The sequence below is a fragment of the Natator depressus genome, chromosome 8, assembly GCF_965152275.1.
Source record: "Natator depressus isolate rNatDep1 chromosome 8, rNatDep2.hap1, whole genome shotgun sequence".
Lineage (NCBI taxonomy): Eukaryota > Metazoa > Chordata > Testudines > Cheloniidae > Natator > Natator depressus.
In genome coordinates this window covers 28,186,515-28,205,910 of record NC_134241.1, presented here as the reverse complement: position 1 = coordinate 28,205,910, position 19,396 = coordinate 28,186,515, and the positions used below count along the sequence as shown (strand labels likewise).

General features: G+C 39.2%; 1 protein-coding gene across 13 annotated transcripts in view; it reads right to left on the bottom strand.

Annotated features, from left to right (window-relative positions):
• The window catches only part of TENM2 (teneurin transmembrane protein 2), a 1,431,609-nt gene that overhangs the window by 549,338 nt on the left and 862,875 nt on the right, over window positions 1–19,396 (bottom strand). For 4 of the 13 annotated variants that reach the window (XM_074960662.1, XM_074960664.1, XM_074960663.1 and 1 more), the window contains exon 1: window positions 6,506–6,808. The exons of the other annotated variants lie outside the window; for them this stretch is intronic. In XM_074960662.1, coding sequence (XP_074816763.1) covers window positions 6,506–6,551 — 46 coding nt within the window. In that variant the 5' untranslated portion in view covers window positions 6,552–6,808. Of the gene's footprint in view, window positions 1–6,505; window positions 6,809–19,396 lie in introns of those variants that run through there. 13 annotated transcript variants of the gene reach the window in all.

Here is a 19,396-nt window from a genome sequence, read left to right as displayed (position 1 = left end):
TTTGAGCATAAGCTTTCGTGAGCTACAGCTCACTTCATCGGATGCACTGATATACTGTGTTTGCGGGTCTCAATATTAGAGAGCTGAACATTTGCCCATTCCTTACATTCTACTGACCTCTAGAGACTATATGTGTATGTGTGTGTGTATACATCTATACATTTATTTGTGTGTGCGCATTTTAGTGCTAGACCTAGATATCACTACATGCTATAATAAATCTGTGTAAACACACACACATCCTGCATGAGTTACTTAGCCCATTTTGCATTAGGTTTAGAATGGTTTTATTTCTTGTGTGTATTTACTATATGCATGGAATCTTTTACCAGATATATTTAAACCTGTTTCCCCTCAACTCCCCTGCCCAAATATCACAGATAGTTTAATTTTCAGCCTCATGAAGGGGATTTAGCTTTATATGTGACTCTCGATATAAACACTATAATATATCACATTTCTAAGAATCAAAACCTGTTCATTTCATGAGGAAGGTAAAGTTCTAATTCTCGTTACGTTACCAGATCATACTTGAATGCATAAAGAGGGGGAGAAATGCCACCCACAACTTGGAGTCAACACTTTTTAGAAATGGTAACATCTTGTGGCAGCTTGCTTGCCTCTGTTGTGCTGCCTAGACGGAATGTGTATAAAAGCCTATTTTGAGCTTGACATCTAGTCCAAAGAGAAAGGGCCAAGGTAAAGAGCTCAACTTTATCAAATAAAGCCTATTCAAAATAGACATTAATCCAATAATAAAGGGGAATGTACAGGGCTGTAAGAATTACTGCTTTTCTTTCATGCCTGTGTTAACACCAAAAGGGTTACCATTAATCGAAACCTGATAATACAGGTTGGTCATATATAAATAATCAAAATGGTATTACAAATAAATAAATGATTGTGCGTTCATCCTGTTAAATGCACATTTTTTTCCATGCAGAATAAATAGCGTTAAGGCACGCAGATGAAATCCTACAGCATTGCACTGAAAATTTACTCATTAATGTTTGTTTCCAATACTAGTAACATGCCACAAAAATGCCATTCGTAGGATCCTTTCATATCACATTATTCCATGGTATGAAATAGGCATAAAGATATTTTGGTGTGAACAATCAGAAAAAGTGATCTACCATAGGTTTTAGTTTCTAATAGGTTACTTTGCATTAGGTTATTACAGAATTTTACATCATACTACACATCATAATACATGACGTAAATTTTACATGATCTGGGAACAGTTGTGAGCTGCAGTTCGAGTAAGAGTTTTAGTAAGTACCGTACAAGCAAACTTTATGGCATTGCGGCTCTTCACAAATTATACATAGAGGATTAAAAAACCCTGTTAACTACAATGTATTTTATACAATGGCTAGAATTGGACCTAATTCCAGTGTATTAGATGAAAGGATGGTATGAGTTACATAGAAGCATTCAGTCCAAGCTTCCCAGATACTCTATGCACTGTATATAGTAACATATTTCCAGTATACATTAGAGCTATGCATAACCAATTTCTGTTCCAAATAAACACAGAAAGATAAACACCCAGAAATTTATAAATTTGTTAGTCCCTAAGGTGCCACAAGTCCTCCTTTTCTTTTTGCGGATACAGACTAACATGGCTGCTACTCTGAAATTAATCACAATAATACTCCCCGTAATTTGCTTCTATGAAAGCAGTCATGTATGGAAAGTGATGTCTCTAATGTTTGATAGTGTCAGGTGTGACTGCCAAGAGTGGGACCCCATCTTTGAAGGTATTACAGTAGTGAGCAGATGAAAGCATTGGACAAGTAAATGGGAAGAATTAAATTAATGCATGCAGGAGAAGAAACAGTTTGTATTTTCATCCTGCTCTCAAGTGATATGGGGTAGTCTACATACATGTACACTAGTTAAAACTTTCTGTAATTTATGTATCTTATACATTACACGTGTGTATGTGTATACACACACACACACAGAGACAACTGCACAATCACTCAGACTAGGTATCAACTATTGTTGACAGGTGTGGCATTAGACTAACGACAGCCATAGACTGTCTACACTGTAACTGTTTTAAGCTCTTTATAGTGTATTCAGAAATAGAATCCCACTAACAAAGTAATGTTATTTTTGCCGTAGACATCTGTGAAAATCTACAGAATTCTTTAGTAAAATCTATCAGCTTCCCACATAAAGCAGCAATTGTTCAGGGTGGGCTGATTTTTTTTCCTTATGAGTTTGAGATCACAGAAAAATACAAAGAAGAAAGTTTATTCCTTAGTGCTATAATGTGTCATCAGCTTTTAAGCAGAATTCCCTATTGTTTTCAACAGAGAATTCTCTTAAATTATGATACGTTACAGCCATTTAAAGTGAATTCTGTACCATTTCAGGGAACTGACATATATGAAATAAAACAAAATAAGAAAGACAAGTACATGACAACTGAGTTTGCAACCCACTCTTGTGGCATGCACAGATATAATGGCATGCATTTTAAAAGAGATATGAACAAAAGTGCCTGTGCACTTTTGCACATGCCCAGCTTAGATGTACATTTCTTCCATTGCACACATCCAAACTGAGTTTGTGCAGATTGAGGGATCTGCAAGTCTGAATTGGACATGCACAAAAATGCATACAAAAATTTGGGTCAATGTTTGCAGCGTTCTGATGGTTCCAAAGCTACTGGAATGCGACACAGGATGAGGATTTCATTTATGTAATGTCAAACTAAAAACCATGAATACATTTCATTTAAGATTAATGAGTACTCTGTGTGTATGTGTGTGTGTGTTTAAACACACTAAAGAAACAAAAGGAACAAAAAGCATAGTCTGAAGAAAAAACAGTGGCTATGTTAAATGTGTCCATTTAAGAAAAATGTCATACAAAAATATCTCAGACAAAGGGAATTGTTCAGCCTGCATCTGTGAAAAGCAAAGTAGATTCACCAAAACTAAAATAAAATAATAGGCAATCCCTGAATACACTTGATTTACAGTGTTAATTACAAAATATGCAAAATGTAAAGATCTGCCACACATCTCTCTATCTATACACTTCTTGCTCACATAAGCAGAAGTACAAAATATTAGCACAGAAAATGACTGTGTGTTAAATCAAACCATCCTACAATACATTTTGTATTAAATTCAACATATTGGAGATCTTCATGCAAAGGAATCTCATCCCAAGTCTTCACCCCTACCCCAGACTAATCTTTTCAGCTAAGGCACTGTGATATACAACATAAGTGCATGGCAACACTCTACTATTACCCAGGCAAAAAATTTTGTGTGTACTGCAAAAACCTATCTTATGTTTTTAAAAATGCATTACTGTTTTGAATTTGAAATCTGTTAGTTGATTATCATCTCCAAAAATAAATATTCCCACAGATAGAGGTCAGTGGTTGCCTGAAATTGCATCAGTTAATGTCTGTATAGTAGAATCCACTGCTCCTCTGGGACTGCTTTGTCATTTTATCAGAGTGATTACTAACACAGTAGTTTCAGCATAGGACACCACAGCTTTCAGTGCTCAAATTTGCTATCAGGTATCCTATTTCTACTTATTTTATTCTGTACATTGCCTTTTGCTATTGAAATGTAGCTCATAATTTCTCTTTTTAATTACCTTTTCTATTCTGAGGGCAATGCTATTATTTTTCAAACTTATATAATGATAGACCCTTACTAGCAAGCCATTAAATCCTTTTGATTGTTTTACACATTGCTCTGTTAAGTGGTTAATATTCACTAGGAAATCAGCCTCAGAGCACTGAAATTAGTTTAGAGGTTGCATGCTTTTAATTTCTTAATATTTCATTACATATTAGCAACTGGTGCACATTTTTATAATGTGTTTGATCATTACTCTTAAGGGTATGCTTTCTCAGCTCTTCTGAGAAAATCTGCATTCTAAATAGCAATGTTCAGTAAACTCAATTTTTTTGTTTATTTCAAATAGCAAACAGACCTATCATGTATCCAACACAATTGGAATAATACCACTATATGCATCTTCAGTTTTAAAAGCACCCTGTGGAATGGTATACTAATGTAATGATCTTATATAATTAATCAATCAGCAACCTGCATAAATACTATCAGCATTGTTTGTGTTTTTTCTTTGCTTTTTGAACCCCGCTGCATTTCTATTTCTCTATAAAAATGATCTTTACTTTGCTCTCCAGCAACATCTACTGGAACATCAGTAAAATGCTGCTATTTATATTAATCATGCAGTTAACGTTTAATAGGGCAGACTAAGCATCTGCCAAAATGAGAGATAAATGACGTGCAATTCAGTTTTAAACAGAGTTACTACTACTGGCTTAAGCGGCCAGAGTTGCACCAAGCCTTTGACCTCTCAGATCTGCGGTCTCATAAGGATGTATAATAACTGACTAAATGATATGTAAAGTTAACCTATTATCAAGGCTTAGCTTTTATGTTATTAACATCATTAAGACAGCATGAAGGCATCCTTTTAAAACACTACGTAAGGAATAGTCAGATTCTTTCAAGTTTGAGATACAAAAAAAATCACTCCCCTCCTTTTTAACTTAGAAATTATAAGCATAGCAGAGGTTGATCGGACATGCAGTTATGCAGGTTTGAAGTGAGAAGTAGCTTTAGTTGAAAGAATTTAAGTGAAATTTTTGGAAAAAAGATACTGCTATGGTCATGGCCTTTGCAAAGTTTTAAACTACATTAAGTTGAATAAAATTTCACATGTGAATCAAGGAATATCCCTGACAAATCCCTAAGAAAGTTTTTGATATTTTGCCTCATTTGGAGTTTCCTACAATGTGCTACGGGGTCTAGTGCACACCTTCAAATATGGGGCAATTTGCATGGGTATCTCCCACTGAAGGTAAAGGAAATAATGCATATGAATCCCTGTACATTGATGAAAGGGAGACTAGAACTCCCTGGGGATTCGATCCCACTCATAGATACATGGTGGCTTGTTGCTGCCTATCTTGTAAAATCAGTTATGTGAATGTATGCCCAAAGAGTCACTGCTGATTTTTACAAAATATATGGTGATGGGCACCTGTGTATTATAGCATTAGTGTAAACTTGCATAAAGACAAATAACTTGTCTATCAAATTTATTAATTTCCTTCTGCATTGTGCCTATTTATAGGTCAACAATGCTACAATCTAGCTGTCAAATACGGTTTACTTCACAGTAACTTATAAAGTTATCTTTTTATACCTCTCTTTCCAGTAGCAGTTTAATTTACTAATATACTCTTACAAATAGGTAACCCTGACAATTGCATGCTGTTTGCTTTTTTTAAATCACTAATAAAGGTCTGACTATCAAGAGAGGTTAATGGAATCTTTGCATTACCATGGAGAGAAAAAGAATAATCCTGCGGTTTATAGAATACTATCCCTCTTATTCAAAAGTCTTAGGTCACGCACACTGACAATTATTATAAAATGCAGGAGCACAGGATTCCAAAAAATTAATGAGGAATTAAAACAAAGATCCCAATAGCTAACCATTTTAGTCGTCATGAATGGAGAAAGCTTACGTAACATATATATTCCTATTTTTACATAATTTAATTGTGAAATTACTTTTTGTCTTTATATCCCTTTCAACCATCACACTAGTTATGCAACCTAAGGCATGTTTCTGAAAACTAGGGACACTAAGGTTTATAATTTTATTTCAGACACATAGCTTAAAGTTCAGACCTTTTGACTGATAATTAGTTCATCTCAATAGCTGTTATACGGAAACCCCTTTACAGTAATCCAGGTGTACTTGTGAACAGCACTTCCAGAGTTAACTCCATTTGACAATTGACAAATTCATCATTCTAATTTGGTGATTGCTTTACTAAACACGGGTGCAGTTTATGAGTTTTAGTTCCATATTTCATTCAGGATGGTACTTAATCTCTATTAACAGAACATAAACATGAACTAGGTTTTACAGTATGTCTAAAGGGGCATAGCTATTCTTCTGACGAAACGTCAGGCAAACAAATCACTATCACCGCAACAAACTCCACTCTAGATTTTACTCTAAACCTCAAATAATTATAATTAATTGTGTGTGTTCAGTTGTTAGAAACAAATTGCAGAATTTCAGGTGCCTGCAAGATTGAAAGACTAAGAGCTGGAATTAGACACTGAACAGCACATTGAGATTTCCCCTTAAACACTGAATTCAGCCTTATGCAAAGTCCTGCTTGCATAAAAGCTGCATTTTCTATTTCCAGTCTCCCATGCACTGAAATAAAACAGAAGGACAAACATTCAGTGTAAATGCAGCTTCTACACAAATCCATTTGCAATTGAATTTACAGCATGTTCCAATACATCACAATTATTACAGGTACTTTGCATCTTGAATGAAAGGAAGCCGATACAAGATCCCTGCTGCTTTTTGATGCAGATGCTTTCCTCAGTTACAAAATGATGAAAATCTACCGATTTGACTAAGCCACTCTGTAAAACACTCAGATTCAGACACTTCTTACCTGCCTCAGTTGAAGGCTTCCTTCCCTTGTTAGCAGTATGAAGCATCTCTAGCCTTCCCAGTCCTCACCACCAGCCTCAAATTGCACAGCTAAGTCCCTTTTTTGCAAGAAAATGCTTATTGAAAGTGATTAGTTTGTGTTGTCCCTTTTAAGTCCCTCCTGCAAGAAGGAGCAGGGGAGCTATGTGACGCCACCTTTTAATCTTTTGCAAGAGTGAAAAGGCAGAAAAGGAGCGCTCGATCAAACTGAGCTTCACACATGACTAAAACTCGCCTGAGAGGCTGCAAGCTCTGGCTAAAGCACCACTAGGCGTGAGTGTAAGAACAGAGAAGAGGGGAGAGTCAATGAAATGTGACAACGTATGTGCATCAAAGGCAGGAAAAGAGAACAATAAGAGAGAGAATGAGAAAGCAATGAGAGAGAGAGAGAATATGAGGGAGAATAAGCATAAAGAAAAGATTGGGGAGTTATCAAGCAAAGATTCTCAGAATAAAGCCAAAGTGTCTGGCAGCTTCTGTTTTTATCTCAGTGAGCATGACATACTGCCTCTCTCATTTAGCTACACATTCTTGTCTCTTCCAGGTTTGAAAACTGAGATAATCACAATGTGTGCCTGGTTTTTTGCCTGACTGGCATATGCTTGTGCAATATACCTGTGATTTTTTTCTTCTTCTTCCAGGGATGCATTATGTGCAAATTAGTTCACATATTCATTTGGACAGACAAAAAATGTGAGTTGCTAATTTCTACAACAATTTACAATATAGTTTAACTGGCAGATGGAACTCTACTTATGACAGCTGACAAACTACCATTGGTAAACAAAAGAATTAATACTTAATGTTGATAATTGAGTTTTACACAGTAACAAAAAAAATATTAGCACTGCTGAACTTGTGTGTCAAAGAGCAGGTATTACAGATATTTTCTCTCCATTCACGCTGTTATTTTTACATCAAGTTAGAAGGTGGTAGGAGCGGAGGGAATCTGATCTAGGACTAATGGTATCAAACAAATCAGTCAGACATTAGATCAGGTTTAGAACTTGGAAATATGATTAGGAATCAATTTTTAATTTCAGATTTGATTATTAACTTTTCTTCTAATTAGAAGTCCATGAACAACATTCTCATATAAAGTAGGATTAGATTTCATGTAGTATGGGCTTTTAATACCCTTTTAAATATATTGTTAGAGCCTCTTATTTGATGTACTTCATTTATGCCTTCTTCAACGTAAGGACAGGACCAAATCGGGCCGATGGGCAACTAGTCAACTGGTCAGTGGACATGTTCCCTGCATGCAGAGTGGATATTAGGTCACAGGAGGACTATACTGTTGCACAGGGAGGCAGGATTGAGGGGGCAATGGAAAAGTAAACAAATCCTGTCCCTGCTACAGCTGCCTCCCTGTGTCTCACTCAGCGTTTAGTAAGCATCCTAATTCTATTGAGAATAGGGAGGACGGGGCCAATGGACTGGGATTTAGAATATCTGGGTCCAGTTCCCAGCTATGTAACAGACTTTTGTGTAACCTTGGGTTTATCACATAGAGCCAGATATTTAAAGGGGCCTAAATGCAATTGATTTCAATGGGAGTTTAGTGGACAAATACCTGTGAAAATCTGGCCCTTAGTCTCCCCACACTTCAGCTTCTCCATCTAAATTATTTCTTGACCCCACAGAAGGGGTTATGCAGATGAATTAATTGATGTATATGAGGGGCTAACATGCAATGGTGATAGGGGCCATATAAATACCCAGTGTTGACCCATCTCATGATTTCAGTGTGAGTTTTACAAAGTTTGGTGTTTCTCTTACAGGTCTGGCTCCTGGAGTCCAATGACTACATGAGAATCTCAGATTTAATAATAATACAGTTCCTGGCCGCAACGATTGAAGAGGAAAGGTTGAAAACATGAACTCTAGTGGTTCGCAAACTTGCAGGATAGAGACTCCAAATTTATTTTTAACTCTCCCATGCTTTGTAAGTCAATCTAATGGTGTTTAATGCTAGAGTTTGGCAATACCAGGTACCTAAAATAGAGAGATAATGAAGACAGATTCACTCCACTGCCTCTTGAACAGCTACCATCCCATATTTGCAATTCCAGCATATGGAATACACTGTGGGCAAAAACATATATATTATATGGCCTGCAGGGCAATTCTGTTGACTTCTCTTCCTGAATCTAGGCCTGTGAGCCTAGCCCAACCCAGCACATTGGTGCTCCCTCTGGTGGCCTACCAGAAACATTTCCCTGTGTTCTACAAGATTGTAGGGAAGCTATCTAGGAAATGGCTGCTCTTCATGCTTCTTGGTACTTTTTTTGTTTCCCTCTCCGCCCCCAGGAGTGACTCCTTTTCTAGCATCAATTCCCCACCTCTGCTGGAAGATGCAACTGGGTAAGAGGCTGTGGGAGTATTTGTGTGTGTGTGTTACGGATGAGTGACTGACTGTACTGGTGTGGGGGGGGGGTAAGCTTGCAGGGATGAGTGGCTTTGGTGAGTTGATGCGTAGGTGGCTGTAGCTGAGTGTGGGACTGGCTGAGTAGATCTACTTCGAGGAAAGGAGGAGGAGGAAAGGAGGAGGGTCATAATTGTACGTGGTACTGTACATGATTTTCTGTAAATTGTGACAGAAAATAACTACGTCCTTATCAAAAGAGTCACAGTCACTGACTAAAGGCACTGATACAGACTAATCTCTCTCAGATCTATGTTAGAAATGAAGAATGTTAGGGAGGGAGAGATTCTCTGCCTGGGGTGTTTATTTCCCACTTTCACTTCTCTCAAAACTCTACTGTTATGTTAATAAACTGACCCAGTTTGTTATTGCTGTTGTATCCATATTGGTGCCAGGATATGAGAGATACCTTGTCCCTGTCAAGGAAGGCTTTTATCCTTAGATCAGAATGATCATTTTGTATGGATCTTGGAATACACCCGGTTGCACTAAATGGGAGATATTTTTTTAAAAAAATGATCAGAAGAAAATATTCCTGGCTTTATTTACCCATTAACACTTCACTCACAAACCTCTTAGGTCCAAATTCAGCAAGAGACTTAAACAGTATGTGCTTAACTTCGAGCATGTGAAGTCAATGGGGCTATTCACATGCTTAGAGCTAGGCATGTGTTTAAGTACCTTGCCAAATCAGGGCCTTTTCCAAAGGTTCTGATCTGGCTGCTTGACAGTATCAGTCCAGCACTGCTGAAAGGACCAACTCCTGGAAGTTTTGACTATGCAGTTAGACTGTTCTTCTAAGCAAGGCAAGTAGAAATTGGCCCAAGAGGTTTATGACAGGCTACATATTTGGAGTAACACAAATGCAAAAGTTTTTTTTTATCTTTCTTAAATGTGTTTCTAGTTAAAAACTCTCAACCATTATTACAGTAGCATACAGAAATCATCCAATACCACATTAGAATAACTATTGCAGAGAAAAATTTACTAGTACTGACATTTTGCATGGAGATGTAAATATCTGATTTCTAGCCTGAGTCTTGTAGAAGTTTTCTTAGCTCTAGGGAAAACAGCTAATCAAAGCTATCTCTGAGCATTACCTTAGCAAAGCCAATTATAAGTCAAAGAGGAAGACCTCCCACTTCCTTTTCTCTCTACTATCTTAGCAAATCCAGTCTTTCTCCTTGTTTGCGCCTATTCTAGGATTTCAACAGTCAACAAGTAAGAAGTGCTGATGCTGTGATTTGCAAACTTAAACTTACTTGAACCATGGGGGGCTTTAGGCTCACAAAACATTTAATTTCCCATGAGTAAAGGAAGATTTACTGGCATTAACATCCCTGGCATTCACCCACATCTTCTCCCAGTTACCGCAGCTTCACCATTTTACTGCTGCTGAATGATTTTCTGGGCAAAATGTACTTCCAGTGCTGCCCGGCATATGAAGTATCACGACAATGTATTATGATTTAAGTAGAATGTTGACACATGGCAGTATACAAGCTGGAACTGATACACAGCAGTAAAGCTAGTGCGCACATACAGCATTTGATGGCATACTTTTGGGCCTGATTCAATCCTCAGGCTGTACATAGGTTCATGCCTAAAACACCACGCATTAGAAAAGTATTGTGGGTTGCAACTTGGACTTTTCACTTTTAATTCCCCCACACCGAGGAATTTCAGTATCCACTGATATTAACAAAAGTGCAGTAACCAGGGGCGGACTCTGAGACCAGTGGAGGCTCCTGGGTAGGATGCCTCATGTTTTGTGCAGCATATTTTTAAGCCCTGGAAGGGAAAGGAGAGTGGCAATGTGTGAAAAGATAGTCTGAATACAGGCCCATATTAACACTGCCTTTGCAGTATGACTGAATGTGCGTGTCCAAGTTAAAAGTCCCCAGGGCCTGCATTTGGCCCAAAAATTGTAGCTTTATTTACAATGTGCAATTAATAAGCAAATTTGAACAATTTATTTATGTCCTCCTGAGCAACAAATAGCAATAAAAGAGCCATGGTGAAATATCATGCAAAGGAAAGAAAGAAAAAATTAAGTACAGAAGCGCAGCCTTTTAGGGGATGTCTACATTGTAGTTAGGCCAGCTGACTAAGCCTCATGGGCTCAGGCTAAGGGGCTGTTTAATTGCAGTGAAGATGTTTGGGCTTGGGCTGCAACCTGAGCTCTGGAACTCTCCAGACTCCAGACCAAGTCCAAATGCCTGCACTGCAATCAAACAGCCCCTTAGCCGAAGCCCCACAAGCCTGAGTCAGCTGGCACAGGCCAGCCACGAGTTTTTAATTGCAGTGTAGACGTACCATTAATTTACTTCCCACTCTGATTACCGTAGTTCCCCCACATGCCACTGAAAAAGTTCTTATATTCTTATTAACCGTTCAATGTAGAGCTAGAGGATGAAGTTAAAAGTCCATTTGTGATTTAAAAAAAAATAAAGAGTGCAGTTCTGTGCATATCTTCTATTCAATTTAGGGCCTGATCCAAAGCCCACTGAAGTCAATGAAAAGGCCTTTATGGAACAGACAACATGTGCATATGACAGAACAATCACCATTAAAACATTAACACTTACCTCTTAAAGTAATTGGCTTTACCATAGTTTTGGGAATATCTGGCATGTAAATTGCTGTCTAATGCAATATTGTCAACATTTTAATGGTGAGGACAATATGTGCCCAAAAACAACTGATAGCTAATCCCTGGCTGGTGCCTGGAACTTTGGGGAAATTTGCATTTGAATCAAGGTCTGATTTTTGCTACTTGGCACTATATCAATGATAGGCCTAAACCAGAAGCCTGAAATAGAGCAGCCCTGAGCTTTGGGAAAGTTTGGTCTTTGTGGCTCAGGCCCATGAACTATGGTATACTGTGGTAGCTATACTTCCACAGAGGAGTCCTGATATAGCCAGAGTGTAGCATCCTTTTTATCTTGATCTTTGCCATATGGGAAAGATATATACTGCATATTACAAAGAAAAAGTGAGAATAATTCACAAGTAAAGTACTGCATTAGAGCTTGGGCCTGTGAGCTCCTGGGAATTGAGGGCACTAAGAGCTTTCCATGATTGGATCCTAAAGCTATTCATACATATCTAAGGTCTCTGATGACATCACATCAACTATGAGATAATACTTGAGTTAACTGGGAGGTCATCAAAGATGCAAAATTAAGATTTATATAGACCTATCCTGTAGACCACGTATTTGGTAAACTACACAAGCTCATAAAAAGGTGAGGGGGAACAACTTTTCCAAAATTCATTTGTGGTGCAAAGTGTTCATCTTCCATTGCACGTTTGTATTTTTGTAAGACTATTGCAAGAGGGGGAAAATATGTTGAATATTTTGTAACAGTTTGTAACTGGGTGGAGGATTATAACATTAAAGTTGATTCAATCAATCAAAATTAAAAAAGGCTATTTGCACACTCTAGTTGGTTAACATTTTATGCTCTGCAGCCATGAAACAACTAGTTAAGATAAAAAAAAAATAAGACATGACTTCTTAAGTATGTTTCCTCATAAAAGTCCATGGAAATAACCAATGATGGCTAAAATTAGACACACAATAACATTATATCAGAAAAAGTTATTGCTTCTTCAAATATTTATTTTCCTGTATGGAGGAAAGGGACTTGGCTCCACTTAAACTTGATGACTAAGCATATGCTATCACCTCCACTCAGTTGGATACAGGCATTGGTGAACTGTTTGGTATTTTTTCTGAATGTTTTCCAGCACTGCAAATTTGGAGGCATCAGAGCAGAAGCTTTATAATAAACACAAATTCTGACGTATTCCTAAGAAAAGAAATTCAGTGTTACAGATTTTAGTTTAAATATTTTTTCAAACCAGTTTGTTACAGTAGTTGCCATTTGCTGACATACTTTCCTATAACAATCAAGAAGCAATTCAAAACCTTACTTATCAGCAAGCTCTCTTTTACAATAATCTGACTGTTATTTGTGAAATCTGGGATAAAACAGTGCAATTTCAGATGCTGAATATCTTAAAAAACTCTGGAAGCTGCCAGGAAGAGATATGAACTACACTGTATATAATATGACAGAGTCACAACAAATATATATATGTATATCCTGGGAAGTGCTTGTCTTAATGTGCAACACCAAGTTCATGACATTTAAGAAACCTAATCTTGCAGAAAGAAAAAAAAATTCTCTCAACCTGCTGGATAGACTCCATATTTTCCTTCTCCTATGAATTCCATCTTCCTGATTTTAGTTTTAGTCATTTTTAAACATAAAAATAAAAGCAGTAAAACTAATTTATTAGTTAGACAAAGCCCTGGCTGGGATGATTTGATTGGGGATTGGTCCTGCTTTGAGCAGGGGGTTGGACTAGATGACCTCCTGAGGTCCCTTCCACCCTGATATTCTATGATATTCTATGATTCTATGATTCTAATTTAAAAACTGATTAAGTGCCCTGTCCTTCTCCTTGAAGTTAATATGAGGGCGCCGACTTCAGTGGGAGCAGGTTCAGCTCCGCAGTGGAAATCTTACACCTGTTTAAAGAAACAGGCTGAATAAAGGCTTGAGCTTGCAACCCTTACTTATGTGAGCTGTACCACTGACAAAGAGGATGACTCACATGACTAAAGGATGCAGGATTTGGCTTGGAGTAATAAAAAAAAGCTATGCAATATGATGCTTCTCTAACTATGATTTTATTTATTTTTTTTGCCAGAGGAAATAGATATGTGAATCCAAAGTAACATGAATGTTTAAGTCACTGGTCTTAACAGCTATGTATTCTGTTGTCCCTCTTTTATTCATTATATTGTACTGCCCAGTGTCGGCTGTCCCAGCTTCCTATGGCTTTTATCATCTTTGTGGATCATTAATGAAAAGTGATCAGTTGAAGAATGCTTATGGGGCAAAATATGATAAATCATGCAATGCCATAAATTAAATTAAAAGTGCTGCCCATGATGGTTTTATCTAATTCTCACAAAAATACTCTCAAGTCACAATATTTGTTTATTTTCAGGGCCTAATCTGTTATGTTAAATGTTCTGCTATGCACTAAAAAGACCTTTGTTTTAGACTTGTTTACTCAGCATGAAAAGTATTTAAAGAGCAATGAGGGAGGACTACTGCACTATTTCCAACATCTGCTGACATTTAAAGCACAGGAAGATGACATCAAAAATTTCTAAGCACATAAAGGGCAAGGAGGAAGAATAGTTCAGGGAATTCACATCAGGATAGACGCTTTCATCTTTAAGTCACAAGTTCAATTCTAACCTTGAAAGTAAGGACCTGAGGACACCCTGGACAGACCACTTGCTGTTAACACAAAATGGGGTTTTTTTCCTAGTGGACAGGTTCATGTTACATCATCTAAATGAAAGTGACAACACCCAGTTACTAGTCTGGATAGAGAAGCCGAGAACTGAGGCCCAGATTCAGCAAGGTATTAAGTATGTGCTTAATTTTACGCACATGACTTTAAGCACCACTGAATTCAGTAGGATTACTCATGTTCATAATGTCAGAAATCTTGCTGAATTGGGGCCTGAACAAACAGAGGCTGTTCTATCTTTTCTTCCCTAGACACTGAAGTATGTTGATGTGGTAAAATGGAGAGCTTATATTATACCTGTTTTGTGGATAAGATGTAAGTTACTAGAACGGTCAGTCTGTCATGTTTAAGTTAGTGCTATATTTCTTATTTTTAAGTGTCTGATATATTCATAAATATTATTATTGTCACTATTATTTATTATTTGTATTACAGCAGCAACTAGATAGAGACCCCCTTAGGATCGGAACCCTATATTGAAAAGTGCCATAGAGATGCATAGTAAAACTCAATCCTCTACCACAAAAAGTTTCCAAACTAATTTAAATAGGATACAAGTGGCTGGGTGACATATTTAAAAGGTCAGGATACCAAGGGCCTATCCTGCTAACATTTACTCACTTAATAGTGTTTACTCATACAAGGAGTCTCTCTGAAATCAGTGGGTCTCCTCATGTGAATAAGGGTTTGCAGGGCTGGGTCATGATGGCCTACTGTAGTGCAGTGCAATTTGTCATTTACCAATACGGGCTATTCAGGCCAAATGAAACGGAAATTCCAACCTCTGAAAGTCCCTCCCTCCCTCCCTGCCACCCACCCACCCACCCACACACACAGTATCAATTAGTCAGTTGTTATTCTGTTTTGTGAAACAAAACATTTCATGGAAACTGGAATGACTAATATTCCAGTGCAGTAGAAGATAGAATCAAGCTTTGTTTTGTTCCCCCCCACCTCAGAACTGATGTATGTTTTAGCATTTGAACTCATTCAACATTAAATATTTGCTTCCTGATTTGCAGTGAAGGGAAAAAAAAAGTAATTTTTTCCTCCTTTGGCTTAATTACAAAGGATATACAAAGTGGTCTCACTTTTGGAAAAATCAGCTACTCTTAACAATGAGGTGTAAATTGGTGTCTGCTTAATTCTGTTCACAGTAGGAATAAAGCATAATACAATCCTCAACTCCTTAATTTTACCAGTAGAACCATAGGTACTGCACAGAAATTAACACTTTACTTGGTGTATAGAGCTATTGTCTCAAACTCGTTCAGTGCAGATTGAGGGCCATTTAACTTTATGACACATACCTATATAAGCATGTGTGCATATTTATATACACATACACTACCCTAAAATAATTTAGACCAAATTCAGAAAGAAAAAGAAAAGAAAGAGAATCAGTCCCTTCCCAAAAATTGTAACCACTAAACTAGACGGGGGGGGGGGGGGTGGAGGGGGGGTGGAAACAGCCTGATTCTCAGCTACATTAGAGCAGTTTTGCACCATGCTGGTTCCACAAAGTTTTCCCAAAGCCTCCTTATCTGCATACTAAAGGACTTGTCCAGTCTAACGGAATGTTCCAGTGGTGTCAGCTCTTATGCCACCATCTCCGAGGTATTGGCATACAGGGTGTGGTCAGAGGAAGGGAGGAGTGGCCAATGCTCTCTTATACCCAGGTGATCCCCAACTGCCACAATTGCCCAGTGTTACGACTGGAAACTACTGGTTGCTCTGGCATCAGAAACACATCATCTCCCTTCCTTAAAAATATCCTGTGGATTGTGTAAAGGTGTGTTAAAGCCCCTCCAAACTGCACTCAGGATCTGTTAGCATTCTGTTTTCTTCAGACTTTATGAAATTCCAGTGACTGGTTTCTTGATGCTAGGTATGTCTATAAAGCAAGTAAAGGATATATGAGAGATGAAATAAAGTCCTCCATTTCTAATCCAGTAAATCTCAAAATTAAAATTGCGGACATAAGAACAGCAAATTACATTGTCACTTATTTAGTTATGCTAAGATCGTATCAGAAATCTGGGGCTGTAATAAACATTAAGGAGGAAGGGGGTTGGGAACAAGTCTTCACTAATGGCTGTGCACTCTTCAACCCACACATTATTCTGCAACATCTGTTTTTGGCTGTAGGATCAGACTGGAAATTATGCGTTTTCTTATGACTCCGAATATTTTCTATCTTCTGTTACCACCGAGGCTGCTCCACTCTAACCGTATCTCAACAGTCAGACCTGCTGCCAATATGTGACCCAAGCCATCAAAATGGATGACAAATAACCAAAATACTGGACACCCATTCTTTGATCAGCATTGCATACTACTTTACAGATTTTAGTTCACAGTTTAGAGATAGCAAATGTGGACTTCGTAATTATAAAAATGATTCTTAAGGATGTTTCTACACTATGTGAATAAAATAAATGGTTTTTGCAGTCAATTTTGGGGCATGGAGAGGGGGGCCCTTGCCCAGGTTCCTTCGATACAATTTATTTTGTATCTCCCACTCCCCATTATACAGTTAAGTCAGCTCCATGTCTCCACCCCATTCCCAACCCAGGTGGTTTCAGTGCAATTGAATCAGTCCTCCCACATACACACCCACACACTTTTGCACCACCCTGCTACTAATGCCATTCAGTTAGCACCTGCCCCGCATTCCCAATCTATCTGGTGGTACCAATACAATGAAGTACCCTATGCAGTTCAATAGGCCCAACTAGATTTAGCCCCCTCCTTTTCCCCATTATTATTAATTTAGGTTAGGCCCTGCCACTCTGCAGGGCTCCATTGCTGCTGCCTCCAAAGAGGTCCCTGCCGCTCCTCTCTCCCCGCATCCCTATAGGGAGCACAGAGCAGAATCCCAGTTGCCCAGGAGCACACAGAGTTGTCCATGAGGGTAGGAAGCCAGAATGTCCACGCTTGGTGAGTACAGTTTTCATGGGGTGGGGGAAGTGAAGCCTGCCAGCCTGTGAACAGCTCAGAGCCCACTACACTTCCTTCCCCTGCCATTGATGAAAGGTAAAGTGACTTACCCTGCTGGCTGTGTCCTCTCCCCACTCCGCCCAGAAAAGCTATTGGCTCCCATATTCCCTGCCTGGGGCTGTCTCTCTGCTCCTGAGGGGGAAAGGGAGAAACGGGGTAGGGGGTCCAGAGCTTCTGGAATAGGGTCATCTTCTCCCTGAGCCCCGCTGTTGCTGCTCCCTTTCCCACCAAAAAAATACCTCAGTTTGCAGGGGAGCAGGGCAGGAAGGGAGGGGTCAGGTGGGATGTGGGACTTAAGCACTGGAGAGTGATTGCCTTTAGAGTGAAATTTTATTAAGAGCCACCACTTTCATACAGCTCTAGGAAAGAAATTGGAGTACTCGACTGCATAATAGGCTGCCCCTATATACCAAATTAAAGGCCAAGATTTCAAACACCAACCTATTTTTCATAGCAATAACAAATAAAATAATTGGTCATGTGATGAAGGAGCAAATAGTATGGTGGGCTCCTCAGATGATAGGATAGCCCAGGGGTGGGCAAACTTTTTGGCCCAAGGGCCACATCTGGGTATGGAAATTGTATGGCGGGCCATGAATACTCACGAAATTGGGGCTTGGGGTGCGGCAGGGGGTTCCGGGCTGGGGCAGGAGTTTGGAGTGCGTGATGGGGGAGGTGAGGGCTCCGGCTGGGGGTATGGGCTCTGGGTTGGGGCTGGGGATCAGGGGTGCAGGAGGGTGGGACTAAGGGATTTGAGGGTGGGAGGGGGATCAGGGCTGGGGCAAGGAGTTGGGGTGCAGGAGGGGGTCAGGGGTGTAGGCTCCAGGCAGCGCTTACCTCAAGCAGCTCCCAGAAGCAGTGGCATGTCCCCTCTCCGGCTCCTATGCAGAGGCGCAGCCAGGCGGTTTGGTGTGCTGCCTCATCCACCGGCGCTGCCCCTGCAGCTCCCATTGGCCATGGTTCCTTGCCAATGGGAGCTGCGAGGGCGACACCTGGGGAGGAGGCAATGTGCAGAGCACCCTGGCTGCTCCTACGCATAGGAGCCAGAAGCGGGACATGCCACTGCTTCCAGGAGCCATGCGAAGCCAGCCCCTGGCTGAAGCACCGGTGCGGGGCAAGCCCTGGACCCCACTCCCTGGCAGGAGCTCGAGGGCCAGATTAAAACGTCTGAAGGACCAGATGCAGCCCCTGGGCCATCGTTTGCCCACCCCTGGGCTAGCCAATATTTCATTCTACTCTGAGTTAAAGGAATGCAAATTTCATCTTGGGGGACAGCAAAAGTGATATAGGGCATACAGAAGCAGGATCCAAAAAGTTATGGAATGCACTTTGACTCACAGGATGCGCCTTCTAAGGCTAGAGAGGAGAGCAATCTTTTGATGTAAACCAGAAATTGGCAACGTGTGAACTGAGAAAGAGCTCCAGAAAAGATAGAAAACAGCAAGATCATCTGGATAGCCATTGTTGCCTTGATGGCACATGGAAAACCAGAAGAACTCAGCAAGGCTAAATGATCAAAAATAGATGCCAAAGGGCCAACACTAATGGTAATCCAGTAGCCTCAGTCATCAGCATGACAACACTGCAAGATGCCTGAAGAAACAGACAGTTTTTTTTCTTCAAGTGTCAGGTATAGATTGTGAGCTCTGCTACTGCACGAAAAGAAAAATTAACACAACCTGACGACAGAGAGCAATGGGTTCACAGTTGTACAGTTTGCTGTAAAATGGCAAAACATGTTGGAATACAAGAAATTAAATCCATTTAAACAAAACCAATAGATCACGGGGTTTCTTTCTTTCCCCCTTCCTTTAGAATAGAGAATCAAACATCTGGGATTATACTGACTTCAATTGATCATTGTTGAAGACAAAACTGGAATTTATTCTATATTTGACTCAAAGCCAATCATAATTGAAAGCTTCAAATTAAATCAACTAACCAGTAAAAATTAAATATCTCATTACAATCTAATTTTCCTGCTCACTGATTGGTTTAATTCTTCTGGGCTTGAAGCAGATAAAAAGGAAAAATGTCTCAGAGCCTGAACAACAGAGGGAGACAGAAACAAATAATCTGTACAAA